The sequence below is a fragment of the Lampris incognitus genome, chromosome 1, assembly GCF_029633865.1.
Source record: "Lampris incognitus isolate fLamInc1 chromosome 1, fLamInc1.hap2, whole genome shotgun sequence".
Classification (NCBI taxonomy): Eukaryota; Metazoa; Chordata; class Actinopteri; order Lampriformes; family Lampridae; genus Lampris; species Lampris incognitus.
The window spans coordinates 96799941-96822893 of NC_079211.1; the positions used below are offsets into that span (position 1 = coordinate 96799941).

Consider the following 22953-nt stretch of genomic DNA (forward strand, 5'->3'; position numbering starts at 1 on the left):
GTGTACACCCATCTACACGCCAGTGGCCACTTTTTCAAGGATGAGGATGTACACATCCTTGATAGGGAGGAACGCTGGTTTGAACAGAGAGTCAAAGAGGCTATCAATGTGAAGAGGGCACAACCATCCCTGAACTGAGGGGGGGGGGGGCTAAGAGTACATATGTCACCATCTTAGGGCCCAGACACACCAAACCGACATCAGAGAACTAGCGACGATGAAGGCCGACTGTTGCGTTGCCTCACATCACCTGCGTCTGGGCCAAAGAGTAGCACTTGAACACACTGCAAAGACTACAACCAATGGCCAACTAGCATGTATGTTCTGCGCCTGCATGAGAGGAACGATTCTTGAAATTTTTAGGTGAGATGACAAAAAATGAGAGAACCCTTTTGAGTTTGTCCTCTTGACTTTGTCGTTCACTTGCTTTTGTAACTTATGTTTCTCTTCTCATGCACTGATTCGCTAAGCTGAACAGCCAATCAGAGTGATCTCTCTGACCGATGGGCTCTGCTGCCGATTCAATGTGCTGAATCGGCCGAAAAGCTGCCGACAGGTCCGATTAGTGCCAACGGTGTGGGACACAAAGCAAAAACTAGGGCCACAGACGCTCACCGGCGGACCGACATTGGCCGACGACCAACCGTTGGCCTGGTGTGTCACGGCCTTTACAATGCTGTGGTTGCAAACACTCCCAAATCCTCTGTGAATAGTACACATGGCCATTGAAACTCTGGTTAATGGTCACACCTATTTGCATATGAAACTGATTGTTGGTTTTGGTCGTTATGCAACTGTATCGTTTGTAAGGGTGGGGATACCTGCAGTCACTTTAGACTTAAGAGGTCACTTAGATGAGTGATGAAACATTTCTGTCAATTAATATGTGCAGATGAACTGATTCAACTTTCTTTAATTTTTCACTGAGTTTTCTGATTTGTGGTTTTGGTTGAGGAGGATGAGTTTTAAACCAGCCAAATCCAGAGCCATGGTGTTGAAGAGGGGAAAAGTGGTGGACAAGTTTCACTTCTTTTGGATGGCATTACAATCCTATCCATCTCTGAGAAACCAGTCAAAAGCCTATAGAAGGTCTTTGACTGTAGCCGCAGGGATGCAGCGGCATTCCAAGCTACCATCAAGGACTTTGAGATGTTGCTCACCACAGTAGGTAAATCTGGCCTACCTTGCAGGTTCAAGGCTTGGATTTACCAATATGGCATCTTATCTTGAGTCCTCTGGCTTCTGCTGGTGTATGAGGTAACCCTGTTGACAGTGGAGACCTTGGAGAGGAAGATCAGTCACTAACTCCGGAGATGGCTGGGTTTGCCGTGCAGCTTTAGGAGCGCCGCACTATATGGGAGGAGAAACAAACTCAAGCTCCCTATTAGCAGCCTTGACAAGGAGTTCAGGGTTTCTCACACAAGAGAGGCACTGCTCTTTTGGGTTTCCAAGGACTCGGGTGGCATCACCAGGCATTATTGAGCAGACAGGCAGGAAGTTGAGAGCCAAGGAAGGCCTGGAGAAAGCAGAGTTTCAGCTGAGACACAGGGCTTTGGTGGGCACGATGGCAACTGGACGGGCAGGGCAGCGAGCCATCCCACAACCTCGCTATGGTAAGGCCCATGGCAAGGACAGATGCCATCTAGTCCTGGAGGAGGTGCAGGCAGGTGTTGAGGAGGAAAGGACCAGCAGAATGGTGAACATGCGGCAGCAGGGAGTGTGGACACGGTGGGAGGGTTCACCAGAGTGGAAGATATCCTGGGCAGGTATCTTGCTGGCTGAGCTGCAGCGGATCAAGTTCATGGTACAAGCCGTGTATGATGTTCTACTTAGCCCAACAAATCTCCATCTCTATGGCAAGATTGATTCTCCATTATGTCCTTTGTGCCCTGGAAAAGGTTCACTCGAGCACATCCTCAGCAGTTGCCCAACAGCCCTGGGGGAGGACCGATACCACTAGCGACATGACCAGGTGCTGAAGACAGTCGCAGAGGCCATCTCCAAAGCCGTGGCCAACAACAAGTAAGCCCACGGACAGAGGAACGTTGCCTTTGTCAGGGCTGGTGAGCAGCCGCAGTCACAATCTCGATCAGCAGCCAGTCTCCTCACCTCTGCGTTAGACTGGGTGCTGCAAAAAAGAAAGTCATCAAGTCTGCCACGAAGGCTGCATAGGGTGCCTCCAAATTGCTTTGGATCAGGAGGAGTGATCTGTGGGCCAATGCTGCTGGGACACAAGCCAGGGCTTGATCGAACCTGGCAGGGTTTCCTGAGCAAGGGTGTAGGATGTTGAAAGACCTGAAACACTCAGGGACCTAAGGAAACATCACTGTTGATGTGGCCCAGTGCATCCTAGGATATTTCTTTTAATTAAAATAAACACAGCCAGGTAAATTCTGAGCCACTCGGGATGAAAGGTGTAACTCCTCTTGGGCTTTTTATTTGGAGGTGGTTGCTCAGTTCCCACTTGGTCAGAATTGCTTCCTTATGCAGGTCTGGTGAAATGTCAACCTTGAGTGACAAAGGTGGCATGTTCATTGTAGGTTTACTAGGTGGTGGGAAGGTGGGGCATTTTTCTTATTGGAGAATGTAGCAATGTTGATGTAGAACAAATTCCACCAGTAGGTATTCCAGAACAGGAGAGCAAAATAATCCACACAAAATTGGCAAACTGTATGAGCAAATTATGGTTTTACAATAATGATGATTATCATTAAAAGAATAAACCATCAGACCTCCAAGAGTCAAATGCAAACAATTATGGCGGTGCAAATTCACGTTTGCAGCAGCCTCACCCAGTACCAGTGCCGGAAGATTGTGGTGCAAATTCATGTTTGCAGCGGCCTCACCCACTACCGTCCATGCAGTGTTTTTGTCCATGTCTGTGTCTAAGTTTTGTCTGCGTTTGATGGCTGGGAGGGCTGGCGCTGGATTGGCTGGGAGAGCTTGGTCTGTTGCATCCTGTGGGCCCAGGGACCATGGTCCTGCCTGGAGCTGCGCCTGAGGAGGTAACACTGAGGGCGGTTGGACAGGATGTGGAAGCGGGGCAGGCAGAGCTAACTGCTAGCCCATGCAGACCGGCAGTTCTGATAACACTGAGGGCGGTCTGGTGGCAGCCTCATCTGGCATTGTGGTGTTTTTGGTGTCATCGTGTGGAGTGTAGGGTGGTGTGTCGAGGTTGTCTGGCTGGGAGAGCTGGCATTGGATCAGCTGAGGGAGCCTGGTCTGCTGTATCCGGTGATCCCAAGGACCACGGCATCTGATCGGAGCTGTGCCCAAAGAGCAAACACAGAGGGCGGTCTGACAGGAAGCGGAAGCGGGGCAGGCTAAGCTAACTGCTAGCCCATGCTGACCGGCAGTTCCGACAGTCATCCTGGCTGTGTCCTTTAGTTCTTTCCCTTGGACAGTGATTTTTTTGTTTAGTTTGGATATGTGTGTTCTTGTAGTTGTTGTAGTTTGTGGATATGTGTTTTTGTCTTTGTGTTGCACTGCTGTGGTAAACAATATTTCATTTCATGTACGCAAGTAGATGAAATGACAGTGTCCCTGATTCCTGATTACTTTTTTTAGTGGCATTGGACACATTAACGATTGCATATTCGACCAAACTGGTCACAGTCTGGTGCCCTGAGCTCTCATCTAGTCTTTTTCGTCTTTCATTCATATAACTTGGATGAATGCCCTTATGTGTCTGTTAATGGGTACACTGTTGCCTGTATATGTGTATGTTTGCATGTGTCTTGAGTATTCACTGTATTTGACGCCTATGTAAGTTGTAGCACATTTTAGAGAACGTATGACAGATTTTTCAAACAACCAAAATAAAGTTCAAAGTTTAAAACAATTTTAGCTCTTTTTTTAAACCGCACCATTCAAAGCAGAATTAGTCTCCAGTACACTAGAGTAGTTAAGATTGGACTGTTGATGCCAAAGCCAAAGTTGTCTGTTTATCTGCAACGTTGCTACCAGAGGTAAAGATAGGAATCGACAACACCAGCTGGCACCCCCATTATCTGCACTCCCTTCATGGCTCTGGTACAAAGCCCAAATTGGCTGCATGTCCACAGCACCACAGACGGCCAGGCCACTTCACTGTCACACCTGAATAGCTGGCTTCTGTCTCTCCCCCAGGGATCTCTGTCGAAGAACTATTATAAACTAGACGATTACAGAATTGAAATAAGGACAGAATAATACAGGTCCATCGCTGGGAAAATGATTAAGTTATTTATTTTTTGGGTGCTTGTCCAGCTTTGATTGTCCTATTGCAAAGTGTGGCTTAAAGTATTTTTGTCTTTGTCAGCTGAACTAACAAGTGCTGCAGTGTGACAGGTGGTGCTGGTCAATGGATTTGGCTGGAGGCGTGTTTTTATATCTGGCCACCTGTTGCTGGTCTCCAAAGAAGTCTGGGTGTGGTGCGTAGATCTTGATCTCACTCATCAAAACTAGGGCATTACATGGGCCAAGTCAACTCAGAACATGACTTTTCTTTCTCACTCTCCAGTAGGAAACCTCAATAAATAAAACAGTAAACATTGTGAGAGAGTTTTATCAGTGCTCAGCCTTGAGGTTAGCGCGTACCATATAGCAAGGCTGACACCTTACTGCAGTGGCATAGGTTTGAATCCAGCCCAGGCCCTTTTCTGCATATCATCCCCTCTCTCTCCCCTGCCGTTCCTGTCTCTCTCTGCTATCACTAGAGTTGTCCTGATATCACTTTTTCACTTACGGTACCGATACTGATACCACAGCTTTGTCTATCTGTGGATACTGATATCAATCTGATATTTTGTTTACTCTTGTACTACTACTACTACTACTACTACTACTACTATGATGACTTTCAGCTGCTCCCGCTAGGGTTGCCACAGCAGATCCTCTGTTTCCATCGCTTCCTGTCCTCTGCATCTTCCGCTGTCATGCCAGCCACTGCGACCCTGAGAGCAGGATAAGCGGTTTGGATAATGGATGAATGGATAAATAATAATAATAATAGTAAAATACATGGAACCACTTTGCATATGAAGCCAATTACCCACCTAAAAACATCTCAGTCAAATGGAGAACAGATACTTCCGTAGTATATAGTCCAGGGGTCTCCAATTACTTTTCATAGCCACTTTTAGGGCCACTTTTAAAACCACGGGCCACTCAACTTCCAGCAGCATGTTGTTCGTTAGTTAGTTTTGGTGTCGATACGCAAGTGAGGGGGGCTGGACTAGCCCACAAGGGGAAATGCGGGGTGGAATTGATAGTTACAAGGTAGCATTTCTTGTTGGATTGATTGCTGAAATTATGTTTGGAATAGTGTTCCCAAACAAAATGTGCAGAAATACCAGAAGGAAGAAACAATTTTTTATTTCCAAAAAAAAATTAAAAGGTTTTTTATTTTTTATTTTTTGGTAGGGAAATAAAAAAAAATTCTTCCTTCTGCCATTTCTCCAAAAATTCTCGCGGACCATAAATCAACCCGTCACGGGCCGGACGTGGCCCGCGGGCCGCCTATTGGGGACCCCTGATATAGTCCACAACAGTAGTTGGTTATGAAAGACTGCCACTCTTTATTCAAACACTACAAAAACAAAAAAAACAGGTACTGCAGTACTTAAAGCAACCAATTTCGCCTTGTTGCAATCTGGGGGCAGTTTCTCTCGCCTTTTTATTGATTCCATCAATATCTGCTGTTGGGGCGTTTTGCTTTTCTTTGCAGCTGTTGCATGTAGGAATTCCAGGTGTTGTTCCGTGTGGTCGTTTTCCAAATGCTTAATTAAGTTTGTGGTGTTAAACCGACCAACAGCGCTGGCACCCCTCGAAACATTCGCATTGCACATTTTGCATTCGGCTGTTGGATTTTTTTGTCTTTAAACTTGAAATACTTCCACACCACACACATGACTATTGCACCGGTAGTTAACGCTCATATACATGCGACCAATTGGCTACTACTGTTGTTACCACTTGACACGCTGCGCCGTTTAACCAGTGATGTGCAGCACGGGAAGTGCTAATATGAAGAAGAAAGCCAGGAAGAAGAAAAAGATGAAGAAGATGAAGAAGAAGAAATAATATACAAGCATTTAGGCGATGGTTTAAGCTAGATTTCCCCATGGTTTGTATCGGTTACGTATCTGATCATATTTTTTTCTGCCCTCCAATATCCGATCCAGCATTCTGGGCCAGTATCGATCCGATACCGACGCTGTGGATCGGGTCGGGACATCCCTAATTATCACTATCAAATAACGTGGAAATGCCAGAAGAATAATCTTAGAAAACCCCTTAGTACTCTCTCCCTTTCATAAGGGAAACAAAGTTGATGATATATAAATTATTGCATTGTGGCAGGATGAGGAAAAACACAGGAGACGAAGGCGAGTTTTGAACTTTATTCCTCAGCTCCAAAACCAAACCGAAACAGGAACAACCTTGCACCAGAGAGCCCGGGAACGTGAACCACGCTCCCAGCTCACTGCCCTGCTGGGTGAGAGGCATAGCCCCTAGTGTCCACCACAGCATCACCAATTTGAAAATACATAATGTTTATTCCTAAGCATCAATATCACTCAGGTGTGTCACTAACTGGGGAAAGCAAACAATAGCCAGAGGCAACTGCTCCGCTCCTACTCTCTACAGCACAGACACAGTCTCTCCCTCAGGCTACAGAAAGGCCTGGACTCCTGCGTGACTGCTATTCTGTTAGTCCACACTAGGAGATTGAAAGCTCTGTTATGATTCACACACTTCTAGAAAATCACACAAGCACACGTCTGCCAGACTAGGAGGCAGTGACTGTTTAAAGTTGAAACATTGATATTGCGAACCCTGTCACCGTGAATGAGCTTTGGTTGACAAAATTGCTGCATTTTCATTTTGACGATTAAAAAAAAATAACTCATACAACTTTTTAACTTTTTCATACAAGAGACAGCTATTAACTGCGTCTTGATAATGCTGTCTGCTGCCTAATCTGTTAATCTGCTACTTTAAAAAGTAAAGGCTTTGCAATAAAAATCAATGTGTATAGCTAAGTCACATTATGATTTGTTTCTGACAGGCTATATGTTCTAGCCACATGAAGCCAGCCCAAATCACATAAGCCCGGTTTTCACTATGCAAGATATTAGTCTGGAAAGCATCCGTTGAGAATCAATCGCGCCTGGCAGAAATGTGTCAGACCAATCAACGAACTATGAGGAGCAGTTTAGATGATCGTAATGAGCAGCGCCATATTTTGAAAGTGACTACAATGGCAGTGCTAGGAGAGGTCGGCACTGATGCTGCTCTAGAATTTGTTTTATCGAAGACATGTGCAAAGATGGCAAGAATCATGTATCGACACACCTACAAAGTAATTTTGGTCTACGTCCATTGACGACGCCCCTAACACAGAAAATGCGTATCAAGCCTTGCCAGACCACAGTTAGTAGTAAAGTCAAATTTGTAGGCTGGACCATACTTTTCATCACATGCAAACCAAACTGGTTTTAAACAATTCATTTTTACAGCTCTGTGATGGACTGGTGGTCTGTTCAGGGTGTCTCCCCGCCTGCCGCCCAGTGACTGCTGGGATAGGCTCCAAGCATCCCCGCGACACTGATTGGGATAAGCGGCTTGGATAATGGATGGATGGATTTTTACAGCCAAGAAAATTGTTACTAAGGGTACTTACATTGAAGGGATGCTGGGTTGGGCAAGGGCAGCTCTCCCTTTCCTTCCACTTTGGTGGAACAGTGAGGACATTTGGACTGAAGCAGTGTAATGTCATCAGTTAAACGATGACAATGATGTTTGCAATTCTCAAACACTTCAAAATTTACTTCTCTTCCTTAGACATATTGATAGACTAAAATGACACCTGAAACAGACGGACACACACATGCACGCACGCACGTTAATGTGACCAACACTTTCACGCTCACCTCCATAGCCACACTCTCTGAATGCAGCTTCTCTATGAAAATTTAAAGTGGCATAGTTAAAGTGAAAGAGATGGGTGCTTTTATATGTATGTGTGTCTTTATTTCCTTGTGTCTGTCTGTTTACAAGTGCTTGAGGGTTTGCACAAGTGAGTGGGTCCATGTATACTTGAATTGAATTCAAATCTACTCTTAACAGGGAATGTTAATATGATAATATATAAATGTAATCCATCATCCATCGTGTCTCTATTAGTGCTGCATGATTTGGTGAAAAAAAAAGTCATATTGCGATTATTGTAGACAATATCATGATTGCGATATAATCAACAACTTTGTACATATACAAAGAATACAAATTTGTCGTGTTACCGCGACATGTAGTGACTTTCCTTTTGCATATTTGACACAGTGCTACTTTCTGCTCAAAATCGCTGAGCTTGAATCCAAAATATCGCCATATAACAGAGGTCGTGTTTTTTGTTTTTGTTTTTGCCACCATTTCATCAGCATTAACCTGCTCATTGTCATTGGTATCCAAGTTTTTTCCTTCTTTCTGGTCTGTACACAGCACACCGGATAGTCACGTGACCGTAGACGGCACACGCTTCACTGCCTAAACAGACACTGATTGGTCATCTCTTAATTTTGGGCATAGATATGCAGGCTGCACACAAACAGACATTCACACGTGCACTTTTTATTAAATTAAATTGCAACCTCTTGCGGTTATATAATTGCACAGGCTGACATTGTGATTAGAATAATTGTGCAGCAGTAGTCTCTATTAATGATAGGGACAGCAGGAGGCAGTCAAACAGGGATAGATTACACCCAGACAGTCATAGCAACTGTGTGTGTGTGTGTGTGTGTGTGTGTGTGTGTGTGTGTGTTCATGCGTGCACACCTGCACACACGTGCCTTCATGAATGAGGGCTAGCTGTCATTTTCTTTTCTCTGAAGCTTTTTGTGCCTTTCTCCTTGTACCGGTAACATTGCCCATGTCTTTTTTTCATTATGTTACTATCAAACCATATGGTAGCTGTGTTTTGCGAAAACAGGATTGCAACAATACAATGAAGAAACAACAGTGACAATACCCATAGTAAAGAATGTTAATGGATAATGTGCATACTCAAGATAAGTTGAATGGAATACAGGACTGTCCAAAACAAAAAACAAAAAAACAAAAATACAAAAAAAACTGCATCTGGCTTACCCTACATGGGTGGGTGAAATATGTCTGACGGACCTGGAATCGGTGAATGGCATGTCCATTGACCATTATTATTATTTTTTCTTCTTTTTTTTGGACCCCCCCAATTGTACTTGAACAATTATCCTATTTTCCGAGCCGTGCTGGTCGCTGCTCCACCCTCTCTGCCGATCTGGGAGGGCTGCAGACTACCACGCGCCTCCTCCGATACATGTGGAGTCGCCAGCCACTCCTTTTCACCTGACAGTGAGGAGTTTCACCAGGGGGACGTAGCACATGGGAGGATCACACTATTCCCTCCAGTTCCCCCTCCCCCTTGAACAGGTGCCCTGACCGACCAAAGGAGGCGCTAGTGCAGTGACCAGGACAGATACCCACATCCAGCTTCCCACCCGCAGACACGGCCAATTGTTTCTGTAGGGACGCCTGACCAAGCTGGAGGTAACATGGGGATTCGAACTGGCAATCCCCATGTTGGTAGGCAACAGAATAGACCGCTACACTACCCGGACGCCCCATCAACCATTATATTGTTCCCAAAAGCTCAGATGAGCTTCAGCGTAAAAACACAAGGTGGTAATTTTGTTGTAAGTTTGATGAAATTAGACATTTTGGAGCAAATCATGCTCGATAAGTATTCACAACCTCTCTCACAATTCCCAGATGAGTAAGAGCCAGGTAATAACCATTTTTATCTTTGAAACAACAGTATTATTTTCTGCTTTTACTTTCACCACCTGAGAAGACCGTTATAAGCACCCTGTCATTTAGTTGGGTGCCCTTTTTTCATCATTATATTTGTTTATTCATTCACCCATTCATTATCCAAACCGCTTATTCTGCTCTCAGGGTCGCGGGGATGCTGGAGCCTATCCCAGCAGTCATTGGGCCGCAGGCAGGGAGACACCCTGGACAGACCACCAGGCCATCACAGATTATATTTTATTTTCATTATTATTATCATTATTAATTATTATTTTATAATATATTATTATTGTGTGTTATTGTTAGTTTTCGTTTATAAAACAAATAGAAGATTCATATATTATGAAATCCATAAGGGAAAAAAAAGTACAAAAGACTATAAACAATAAAAACAAACCAAAAACACAGAACACCACCTCAGATTCATACCACAACTCCAGCGTTTACAATGATAACACTGGTCAACACAATTTTTCTTGCATGGGGTTTTTCAATGGATTCTAGCTAATTTTTGGGTGCTGAATCCAAATCTGGCATTATTTTTTGCCTATCACATCAGGTTTTTGAACTATGAAAAATCATTATTTTTGAGAAAACAGCAATTTTACACTCGGAAGTAAAAAACACTGCTGCATTAGAAGATCGATAGATGCAAAAATGATTACAATGAATAAATAAACACTCAGCCTAGCACGAAATTACTTAGGAAATGAATAGGGGTCATTTTTATCCCCACCAAGATTGCCAGACTAGATGGTCAACTTTTGTAAAATCCTGAATAAGGAGCATACAGATAGCACAACAACTTGATGTGATAGAGCAAATCTGAGCTCAGATTTGGATTCAGCAGCCCAAACTTAGACAAAACCAGTTTCCAAAGTCCATGCAAGAAAAAAAAAATGTTGTAGACCAGTAAGAAAAATCAAGAAAATCCCTGCAGCATGATGGCAGAGACATCAGACTACGTAGTTCAGATAGGGTTCCCAAGTTTTATAAAACCGGCCTGTTTTTGAATTTAATGTAAGGTACTCCAATGGCACTAAATCAAACAGCAGTCTCTACCGGCCTTTAACAGTTGGTACCTTTCATTAATCCACGTCAATAAAATGTACTTCCTTGCAGCATAAGTCAGAATACAATACAAACTCTTTCATTTTTTTCATGTTACATATTTGTTTGGGAGGCCCAGTATGAGGGACAGTGGGTGCGTCTCCGGTTGAAAACCCAATGTTTTTTTCTATTTCAGATAGCACATTAGACCAGTACCTTTGATTCTTATTCCATGGCCAAATACAATGAGTTAGACTGCCAAATTCTGTCTTGCATTTAAGGCACATAGGTAAAAGAGTCGGGTTGAAATGATGTCTGCGATTGGGGAATATATGCATGCTGTGTGTAATCTTAAACTGTATTGCTTTGGTACGGTTGCAGACTGAAATTGATTTAGCATGTCTCCAGATATCTTTTCACTCCTCACCTTTGATTGTGAGAGATAGCTCCTTCTCCTATGTGCCCCTAAGCTCCTCTAAAGTAACAGGGGGTCCAAAAGGCATAGGCTCATAGAATAGACTGACAGACATATTTCCAGCTGTTAGAAATAACAATTTCTCAACAGGAGATCTTTCAAGGTTGTGAATTAATGTAGTAGTTTGCTATGTGTATATATATTGCCTTATCTGCAAATAATGAAAGAAGTCCTGCCTGGGGATACCATATTTCTCAGTCATTTGTTCAAATGTCATTACCGTACCGCATTGGAAAACAAGTCCTTCAGTCTACAAATACCACTATTGTCTAAAACAAATATCAAACAAACCAGGCTGGAAATCAGGATTGTTCACAATAGGGGTGAAAACGGATGTCCGTTTTAACCTTCCCTCGAGTCAACACACTAAGCGTCATGCCTTAAGTGTATTAAGAGTAACAGGGTTGACACAACTCAACCTAATAGCTGTAAATTAAAAGAGAACAAAAACATTAAGTCTCTTAAGTGGTTACTTCAAAAAGGAAGCTTCAACACCCAGCCAGATATAATTTGGATTATTTACGACCCAGTCAAAAATATACCTTATACGAGTATACAGCTGATCTACTACTACTACTACTACTTTCAGCTGCTCCCCTTAGGGGTCGCCACAGCGGATCATCTGTTTCCATTTCTTCCTGTCCTCTGCATCTTCCTCTGTCACACCAGCCACCTGCATGTCTTCCCTCACCACATCCATAAACCTCCTCTTTGGCCTTCCTCTTTTCCTCTTCCCTGGCAGCTCCACATTCAGCATCCTTCTCCCAATATACCCAGCATCTCTCCTCCACACATGTCCAAGCCATCTCAATCTTGCCTTTCTTGCTTTCTCTCCAAAATGTCCAACCTGAGCTGTCCCTCTAATATAACACTGGTCTACAAAAATATAGTTTTTTTTTCTTGCATGGACTTTGGAAACTGTTCTTGGCTAATTTTGGGCCGCTGAATCCAAATCTGAGCTCAGATTTGCTCTATCACATCAAGTTTTTGTGCTATCTGTATGCTCCTTATTCAGGATTTTACAAAAGTTGACCATCTAGTCTGGCAATCTTGGTGGGGATAAAAATGACCCCTATTCATTTCCTAAGTAATTTCGTGCTAGGCTGAGTGTTTATTTATTCATTGTAATCATTTTTGCATCTATCGATCTTCTAATGCAGCAGTGTTTTTTACTTCCGAGTGTAAAATTGCTGTTTTCTCAAAAATAATGATTTTTCATAGTTCAAAAACCTGATGTGATAGGCAAAAACTAATGCCAGATTTGGATTCAGCACCCAAAAATTAGCTAGAATCCGTTGAAAAACCCCATGCAAGAAAAATTGTGTTGACCAGTGTTATCATTCCTAATCCTGTCCTTCTTCGTCACTCCCAATGAAAATCTTAGCATCTTCAACTCTGCCACCTCCAGCTCTGCCTCCTGTCTTTTCGTCAGTTCCACTGTCTCCAAACCATATAACATAGCTGGTCTCACAACCATCTTGTAAACCTTCCCTTTAACTCTTGCTGGTACCCTCCTGTCGCAAATCCCTCCTGACACTCTTCTCCACCTTTCCTGCACTCTCTTCTTCACCTCTCTTCTGCACTCCCCGTTACTTTGGACAGTTGACCCCAAGTATTTAAACTCATATGCCTTCGTCACCCCAAATTTCAGACAGTATCTTACAGAGCAGTTGAATCATTTTGTTACTGAGAATGACACTCCAGGTGTTTCTCCTAATTTCCTCTGGGAGACTGCTAAGGCTGTTGTTATCTGTGGCTTCACTATTTCTTTCTCAGCAAATCTAAAGAAAAAAACAGAGCGCTGAACAGCTGATTCTTGAACAACAACTAACCAAGCTGCAGGGAGAGTTTAACCGTAATCCTTCAGAGGACCTGAGACTTCAAATCGAAGCCACTACAGCAGCTCTAGACACTCTCTTGTCTGAAGAGGCCCAGAAATTCATTCTGTTTTCCAAGCATAAGATGTATGAATTCGGAACACAAGTCAAGTAAATATTTAGCAAATTTAGCTAAGGTAAAGGCTGGCTCCCAGGCTATTCCAGTTATAAAAGACAAGTCTGGTAAAAGAATTTATAACAAGGATATAAACTCATTTCTTGAATTCTATGAATGCCTGTCAGGCCATCATTCAGGGGATTTGATGCTTTTTTTTCATCTATCAATCTTCCTCAAGCCACAGATACACAGAAAAAGCTGCTGAACCGGCCGGTCATCCGTGAGGAAATCATAAAAGATATTGGAAATCTACAAAATAACAAGGCTCCGGGGCCTGACGGTCTGACCCCCGAATTTTATAAAGCTTTTCAAGGCCTGCTAATTGATCCTCCACTCAACATATTTTTCTCACACCTTTGAATCTGGGGCTCACTATGGTGGATGCAAAAATCGCTTTAATTTAAATAAAGGGCAAGCCTGCAGATGACTGTGTCTCCTACAGGCTGATTGCTTTGCTGGACATTAACAGAAACTACTTGCTATACTGTGAAATGCCATTATCCCATCATCATACCTGATTGCCCAGGGTATGTCTAATTGTATTAACCTTCTTTCGTGATGTTTTGTTTTGTGTTTATGGATGTATGCATATATGTGCGTGTTAAAATGTGGAAGAAGAAGGAAAAAAATCAGACTATAAATTGCAGATTGTTTATCCAGTCATTACAAAATTCGCAGGATACGTTTCATAACAATCAAAGAAGGTTGAATCAGTTCAGCTGGACACAAGGTTTATTGAGAGAAATGTTTCGTCACTCATCTAATTGGTGTCTTTAGTCTAAACTCACCCTAGCTATCCCCACCCTTATAATAATACAGTGGCATAACGACGGGAACCAATGATCAGTTTCATATGCGTGACCATTAACTAGAGTTAGAATGGCCATGTGTACAATTCACAGAGGATTGGGGAATAGTTGCAATCACAGCATTGTAAGATGGCGACAGATGTACTCTTAGGACTCCCCCCTCGATTCAGGGATGTCGTTCCCTCTTAACATAGATGGCTTCTTTGAATCCCCATTCAAACCAGCGTTCCTCCCTATCAAGGATGTGCACATCCTCGTCCTTGAAAGAGTGGCCACTGGCCTGTAGATGGGTGTAGACTGCGAAGTCCTGGCCTGATGCATTAGCTCTTCTGTGTTGTGCCATCCACTTGGCCAGAGTCTGTTTGGTTTCCCTGATGTACAAGTCATGGCAAGTCTCCTGGCACTTAACAGCGTACACTATATTGCTCTGTTTGTGCTGGGAGACCCAATCCTTGGGGTGGAACAATTTCTGGTGCAGTGTGTTTTGGGGTTTGAATGCAACTGAGATGCGGTGTTTGGAAAATACACCAACTTTTTCGACACTCCTGCCACATATGGAATTACCACTGGTTAATTACCACTTAGGCAGCTGTTGTCCTTCTCCTGTCTACGACCAGCTGGTGCACTGTTTGGGCGTCTTCCTGGCTTTGACAAATGCCCAGTTAGGATAACCACACTTAACCAAGGCCTGTTTAATGTAGGATTTCTCCCCTTCCCTGGCCGCTGTGTTGGTGGGGACATTGTCAGCTCGGTGGTACAGCATCCTGATGACTCCTAGTTTGTGCTCCAGTGGATGATGAGAGTCAAACCTTAAGTACTGATCGGTATGTGTTGGTTCACGGTAAACATCAACGATCAAATGTCCCCTGTCACCAATTGCAATTTCACAGTCTAAGAAAGCTAACCTGTTATTTTTCACATCCTCCCTGGTGAACTTGATGTGGTTGTCCACAGAGTTATTGTGGTCGGTGAAATGTGGTACGTCCTGAGATTTAATTTTTAACCCAGGTGTTGTCCACAAATCTGAACCAATGACTAGGTGATGTCCCTGGATAGGACATCAGAGCAGTCTTTTCCACTTCCTCCATATACAAGTTGTCCACTATGGGCGTCCGGGTAGCATAGCAGTCTATTCCGGTTTGAATCCCCGTGTTGCCTCCGTCTTGGTCGGGCATCCCTACAGACACAATTGGCCGTGTCTGCGGTTGGGAAGCCAGATGTGGGTATGTGTCCTGGTCACTGCACTAGTGTCTCGTCTGGTTGGTCGGAGCGCCTGTTCGGGGCGGGAGGGGGAACTGTGGGGAATAGCGTGATCCTCCCATGTGGTACATCCATCTGGTGAAACTCCTCACTGTCAGGTGAAAAGAAAACTCCACATGTATCAGAGGAGTCATGTGGTAGTCTGCAGCCCTCCCAGAGGGGGTGGAGCAGCGACTGGGACGGCTCGGAAAAGCGGGGTATTTGGCCAGATACAATTGGGGAGAAAAAATAAAATTATATATATATATATATATATATATATACTACCGTTCAAAAGTTTGGGATCACATTGAAATGTCCATATTTTTGAAGGAAAAGCACTGTACTGTTCAATGAAGATAACTTTAAACTAGTCTTAACTTTAAAGAAATACACTCTATACATTGCTAATGTGGTAAATGACTATTCTAGCTGCAAATGTCTGGTTTTTGGTGCAATATGTACATAGGTGTATAGAGGCCCATTTCAAGCAACTATCACTCCAGTGTTCTAATGGTACAATGTGTTTGCTCATTGGCTCAGAAGGCTAATTGATGATTAGAAAACCCTTGTGCAATCATGTTCACACATCTGAAAACAGTTTAGCTCGTTACAGAAGCTACAAAACTGACCTTCCTTTGAGCAGATTGAGTTTCTGGAACATCACATTTGTGGGGTCAATTAAACGCTCAAAATGGCCAGAAAAAGAGAACTTTCATCTGAAACTCGACAGTCTATTCTTGTTCTTAGAAATGAAGGCTATTCCATGCGAGAAATTGCTAAGAAATTGAAGATTTCCTACACCGGTGTGTACTACTCCCTTCAGAGGACAGCACAAACAGGCTCTAACCAGAGTAGAAAAAGAAGTGGGAGGCCGCGTTGCACAACTGAGCAAGAAGATAAGTACATTAGAGTCTCTAGTTTGAGAAACAGACGCCTCACAGGTCCCCAACTGGCATCTTCATTAAATAGTACCCGCAAAACACCAGTGTCAACATCTACAGTGAAGAGGCGGCTGCGGGATTCTGGGCTTCAGGGCAGAGTGGCAAAGAAAAAGCCATATCTGAGACTGACCAATAAAAGAAAAAGATTAAGATGGGCAAAAGAACACAGACATTGGACAGAGGAAGACTGGAAAAAAGTGTTGTGGACGGATGAATCCAAGTTTGAGGTGTTTGGATCACAAAGAAGAACGTTTGTGAGACGCAGAACAAATGAAAAGATGCTGGAAGAATGCCTGACGCCATCTGTTAAGCATGGTGGAGGTAATGTGATGGTCTGGGGTTGCTTTGGTGCTGGTAAGGTGGGAAATTTGTACAGGGTAAAAGGGATTCTGAATAAGGAAGGCTATCACTCCATTTTGCAACGCCATGCCATACCCAGTGGACAACGCTTGATTGGAGCCAATTTCATCCTACAACAGAACAATGACCCTAAACACACCTCCAAATTGTGCAAGAACTATTTAGAGCAGAAGCAGGCAGCTGGTATTCTATCGTAATGGAGTGGCCAGCGCAGTCACCGGATCTGAACCCCATTGAGCTGTTGTGGGAGCAGCTTGACCGTATGGTACGCAAGAAGTGCCCATCCAACCAATCCAACTTGTGGGAGCTGCTTCTGGAAGCGTGGGGTGCAATTTCTCCAGATTACCTCAACAAATTAACAGCTAGAATGCCAAAGGTCTGCAATGCTGTAATTGCTGCAAATGGAGGATTCTTTGACGAAAGCAAAGTTTGATGTAAAAAAAATCTTATTTCAAATACAAATCATTATTTCTAACCTTGTCAATGTCTTGACTCTATTTTCTATTCATTTCACAACATATGGTGGTGAATAAGTGTGACTTTTCATGGAAAACACAAAATTGTTTGGGTGATCCCAAACTTTCGAACGGTAGTGTATATACACCCCCCCCCCCCCAAAAAAAAGTTGGCCACTATAGGTGAGACTGGGGAACCCATAGCACACCCATGCCTCTGTCTATAGTACTGCCCACTGCATGTGAAGTACATGGACAGAGGACACAGCTTCAGGAGCAGACACACGGGTGGTCCTATTGCTAAGGGGGGGTGGGAAGTTGTTTAGTAATTTCATATGGACTACCTCCACTACTTTATTAACAGGAACAAATGTGAAGGGAGGACTTAAAATCATAAGAGACCACTGTTTCATCCTCTTCCATACTTGCCTCACCTTATCCACAAACTCAATAGTATTCTGAATGTGATGTTCATTGCTGCCTACCAACGGGTTAAGAATAAATGCAAGAAACTTAGAGATGTTATAGGTCACTGAGTTAATCTTACAAACAATAGTTTGGCACATCCTGTTTATGTATTTTAGGTAAACCATATCGACCGTGTAGTTTCCCCTGGGTACGATCTGTGGTTGAAAATTTTGTCGATAGCATTGTCCTGTTCTAACAGCTTCAGACAATCTATCAACTTTTTCTTGTAACCACTGCCTGGATCTTGTTTCAGGGGCTCATAAGTATTCATGTGGCTATGTAGCGTCATATCTTTCTCATGATAGTCAGTCTGGTTTAATACAAAAGTGCATCTGCATTTGTTTGCCGGAAGAATGATGACGATATTGTCCTTACCGAGAGTCGTGAGAGCATTCCTCTTGTCTCTACTGATGTTGGACAGCGGCGCCTTTGCATTGCTGAGCAGGCTGAAACGGTCGTCCGCAGTTGTTTCGCTTCCTTGTCCATGGTGTTGTTTTTATGGATCACTGATCAGTTGGACTAGCGGGATTTGCCTTGGTGTGACAGCAAAATTCAGCCTCTTAGCAAGGATGTCTTCCTCTGCCTGAATGAGTTGTCTGTCAGACAGATTCTTCACCCACTTGTCCCCATTGCCAGTGTGTGTCTGGTGTCTGTCTCTCTGTCTGCTGTTGAGGGTGCCGTGCGTTGCCTGATGATGTCTCTGGTGTGCAGTAAGGAGGTCATATTTCTTTTGATGTCTGGTTTTTGACTTTTCGTGTCGAGCTAGACGAGTCTTCTCCGTGAACTCAATCACGCATTGGAAAGTGGTCTCATCCAGATGCGACGAGTCTCTGTTGGATCTGCTCCTCTTTGGCTTTCAAGGTGTCAATGGTAAAATTTGTTTGTCTCACCTGTTCGTTCAACAGCTGGCTCTGTGCCTTCTGGAGGAGTGGTGTGTCTAGATGAACTGATTCAACTTTCTTTGATTTTCTTACCTGGATTATTCCGCATGCAAAAAGACGTTTAATAACAATTGTGAACCACGTGTATAAAACTATTGTGAAATCGCTCAATGGGGGTGTCACCAGTTCCAAAACAGGTGCATGGGCTTGGCACATATTTTGCCATAAATCAATGACAGTTTATACAAACATTACCAAACTTGGTGGATATTTTTAATTAAGCTGTTGAAGCTTTTAATTTCTAACAGTCTGTTTTGGCTTGAACCAAGGAATCGCCGCTTGGGGCTATATTCCTATTTTTATTTTAGCTATTTTTCTACCAATGCTCTTGATCCACCCTGCTTTTATATGTAAATATACTTTTAATTTATTTTTTTATTATTATACTTTATAGGCACCAAGTACTTCAGTTTACTTTAGTACTTTATATTTTTTGTATATATATTTTTTATAGTTTTTTGCTTCATATTATTGCTATTGTGTGCTTCTGGATTATGCAAGCTATAATGACACTTTAATTTTCTTCAGAATCAATATCTATCTATAAATCTGTATCTGTCTTGTCTGTTAGGGCTGCATGATATTGGAAAAACTCACATTGCGATATTTTTTTTCCTGCGATATATATTGCGACATGAAAAAATACAGGAATTTTCACCAGATGGCTTGAATAATAATAAATTGAATAGCTGTATTTTGAACAAATTAGTAATTCTAGAATGATTTGGGGTGATTTTGTAGCCGTATTGTCGAGATTTTGGCTTTTGTTGGAGTAGTGTGTAAATATGTGGCCATCCTGCAATGAGAGCTGAAAAATTCTCTTGGCGCCCAGCACACAGCAGACAGACACAACATGACAGCGGCAGCACTGCATGCTGAAACCCAGCCAATGGTTTGCGCCATGCCACGACAGCTTTTCGCTTTGTCGGCGAGCTCATGTCTGCGCTGTGACAAGTACCCACGTGGCCAATAGAAGAAAGAAAGTCGCTTTATTTTGTCATTGTGTTCTCAGAATGAATTTTGTTCTCTGTATTTAACCTATCCTATTGTATAGGAGCAGTGGGCAGCTGCCGTGTCCGGGGACCAACTCCAGTTCTTTTTCCTATTGCCTTGATCTGGTGCACAGGCAGGAGTGTTAACCCTAACATGCATGTCTTTTTTGAAAAGGAAAAGAACCAATACAGCTAGCCAGGCACGGAAGGCAAAATGGAGATATAGATAATATTGTGTGTGTCAGAATTCCCTGAATTGTACAACACAAGTTTATGCTTGTATCGAGACAAAATGAAGCGCTTGTCCTTCTAGAAGTTTTGAAAAGTCCCTCTAGAAGTTTTGAAAACTCTGAATTCCACTCAAATGTCCAACTCCCACAAACCCCTAGTCAGATGTGCGCTAAACCCAGTGGCAAGCGCAGCTCAAATCACATTGTCTGAAAGGGCCAAGACAAGGCTCAGCAGCGGACAAACGTGCATGATACAGGTTGGAAATAAACGCTCCAAAATAAGCACGTCCCCAAATTCACAATATGTAGTTTGCACTTGACCAAAAAAAAAGAACAGCTGATCTTAAAGATAATTGGACATTTTAAAAATCTATACAACTGACGTTGCTTTTCTTTTTGCAACCAAATCTTCCTTTTTGGTGTTTTTCTGCTGTTCCTCGCTCATTTTCAGGTTGTGGTCGAGGACTAGCGAGGCCTGCTTTGGCTGTTTAATAAACTGCTCAAGAATGATTGTGGCTGCTGGTTTGCTGTGCATGCAAAGCCTGCATGTCACTCACTAGCAACAAGCTGTGAATCCAAGAACCCTTAAATTTGAGTAAATTGTTATATCAGGCAAACGTCTCTTGTAGATTAGTCATGGAAAACGAGAACCGTGCAAGTTGTAGCATGAGGTGTTTGACTTAATTTGCCTCATTTGACATTGCACATCCTACGATGTGACTATTGCACATGTGCGTATCATGATGATGATGCTGAAATGATGCAACCTTAATGTCTGTCTATCCATCCATCTATCCATCTATATATCTCTATCTATCTAAAGTGGTTTCCACTCTGTGTGTGTGTGTGTGTGTGTGTGTGTGTGTGTGTGTGTGTGTGTGTGTGTTCAATTTTATTATAATTTTACTCACAAACTTAACTGAGATCTTTAGGAACAGCAGATACTCGTTTTCTTGAAGGTGCCATCTTAATTAAACACTTGGGTACTATCTGTAGTTCTACTCAAGTCCTGACCTTTTGCTCAATGATGTGAATGACAATGAATCAAACTGAGTGGGTCAAATTCAAACAAAGGTAGTGGATATGCAGTATGTTTGTTGACACAAGTCATTTTCAAACACCCTCAGTTGATCATTTGCTGTCATTGCTGCATAGTTTGCTGGGAACTGTGATTGTGAGCCAAGCATTTTTGGGGCTGGGGCCTTTAGACAACAAAAATAGCTGTGCCCATCACTCTCAAGTGTTTTTCAATGCAGTAGTCCGGAGTGTGGCTGGGGTTGCGCTAATAAGGTGTTAACTTTGTTCCAGTCATTAACTTTCAGTAAAGCCTGCTGATATTTGACAATCATATTATGCTTTAGGAGAGCTGAAATATTACTCCATAACCCCTTTAATAAAACTCTCCTAAAGCCTGAAAAGACTGGGATCATTCTCGGAGGAAAAATTGCTAATTTACCTCCAAACCTTTCTTCATTTTTGCACTATTATATTTAGAAATAACTTTCGTGGAATTGCACATCATTTCCCATTGTTTTTTGGAGAGAGAATGTTTCCTAGGTGCAGTTTTAAGTTAATAACATGTTTTTCTATCTAATCTCTGTATTGCTCTCCCAATGTGACACCAGCTATTATTTTCTATGTGATGTCACAGGGCCTGGGGGCGGAAAGTAAGAACCTATACCCCTTCCTTCTTCCTGTCATCCAGCTGAGCACTGATGTTTCCCAGCCGCCGCATGTCTATTTGCTGGAAGACGGACTGGAGCTTTGGTAGGGACACATACACGCACACACGCACACCAGTAAATATGGTGAACTTGAACATGTTTCGAGACTTTCTTCTCCTCATTAGGGTCCGCTACTTATTTCAGCATGCATCTAGTAAATTCAAAGAAGGTTGAATTCATCTGGATACAACGTTTGTATCCAGATGAACTGATTCAACCTTCTTTGATTTTCTTACTTGTATTATTGAGCACGCATCAGGACATCTAATACATTGCACTCACCTAATTGAAAATCGAAACTGCTGTTTCATCTACTACAACTGCTGCTCACTGCCATCTGCACAGCATCTAGCTGGGGGAAGGCAAATAAATTCCTAGTTTTCCCAGTTTGAGAAAAAATAATGCAAGGCGCTGTCAACCCCATCTGTTTTACTTTTCACTTTAGCACACAGCTTCAAAATTATTTGTCAAAATGTATCACTAGCTAATTTGATGTCACTATACACTCCAGTGAGTAATTCATGCCCATAAATTATAGGCACAAAATCTTTTTTCCTCTATCCTCATGCCTCACAAACTTGTGAGCTTAGAAGATAAATCCACTCTTAAAAGAGGGGCTTCTGATCGAATATAATTGGGATTTGGTTGAATTTATATCACTCGAGTCGTTAACCATGCAAGGAGTGTGATTTGATGATTGTTAAACTTGATAAATGGGCTATATATTTGAATAGCAAGTTATTCAACCTGTGTTTCCTCTGATAATGGATTGATAACCTGCTACAAGGGAGGTGTGGGGGAAGTCATAAACACCGTAGCACTTTGTTTTTACTGAGATTGCCTGTACTGTAAAATGATCTGTGGATTAGAGTAGAAAGAAATTGGCCCTCTAAGGCATTTACACAACATTTTCCTGAATTTCTATCAGTCTGTGTGTATCCCAGCATACCCACGTTGGTCCATGTATATTGAGGCAGGCAGCATTGTTCCATTCCATTATCCCAACCGCTTAGCGGGGAGACGCCCTGGACAGGCCGCCAGGCCATCACAGGGTGCAGGCGGCATACCATTTCAAAATAAGTAATAGGTATTATAACCAATCGTATTTATTGTATACAATGTCAGTGTTAGTGATATGAACAGACTTCATTCTTCAACTTTGTCACAAATTAAAGAAAAAGCATGACTGGGTAGAGGCTGAGATGTCCTGTAATAGTTTTCACAATATGATTATAAGTCATGAATAAGCTAGTAAAAATGTTAAGATGGCTTGGGAAAATTCGCTATAGTCTAAACCACACACAAAACACACATACATACTAATGGATATACATTCATGCAGATGTTCACTCACTTTGTAAAGCATTTTACTCACTCACTCACACAAATGCAGAAAGGACATATCAGTCATATTACATGATACATGTACAACATGCT

The 22953-nt window shown here is 42.6% G+C and overlaps 1 protein-coding gene across 1 annotated transcript in view; it reads left to right on the plus strand.

The window, feature by feature from the left end:
- The window catches only part of ipo11 (importin 11), a 388461-nt gene that overhangs the window by 188112 nt on the left and 177396 nt on the right, over positions 1–22953 (plus strand). Inside the window, exon 21 of the mRNA XM_056273222.1 lies at positions 21444–21559. Within this exon, the coding sequence (XP_056129197.1) occupies positions 21444–21559 (116 nt within the window). The remainder of the gene's footprint in view (positions 1–21443; positions 21560–22953) is intronic.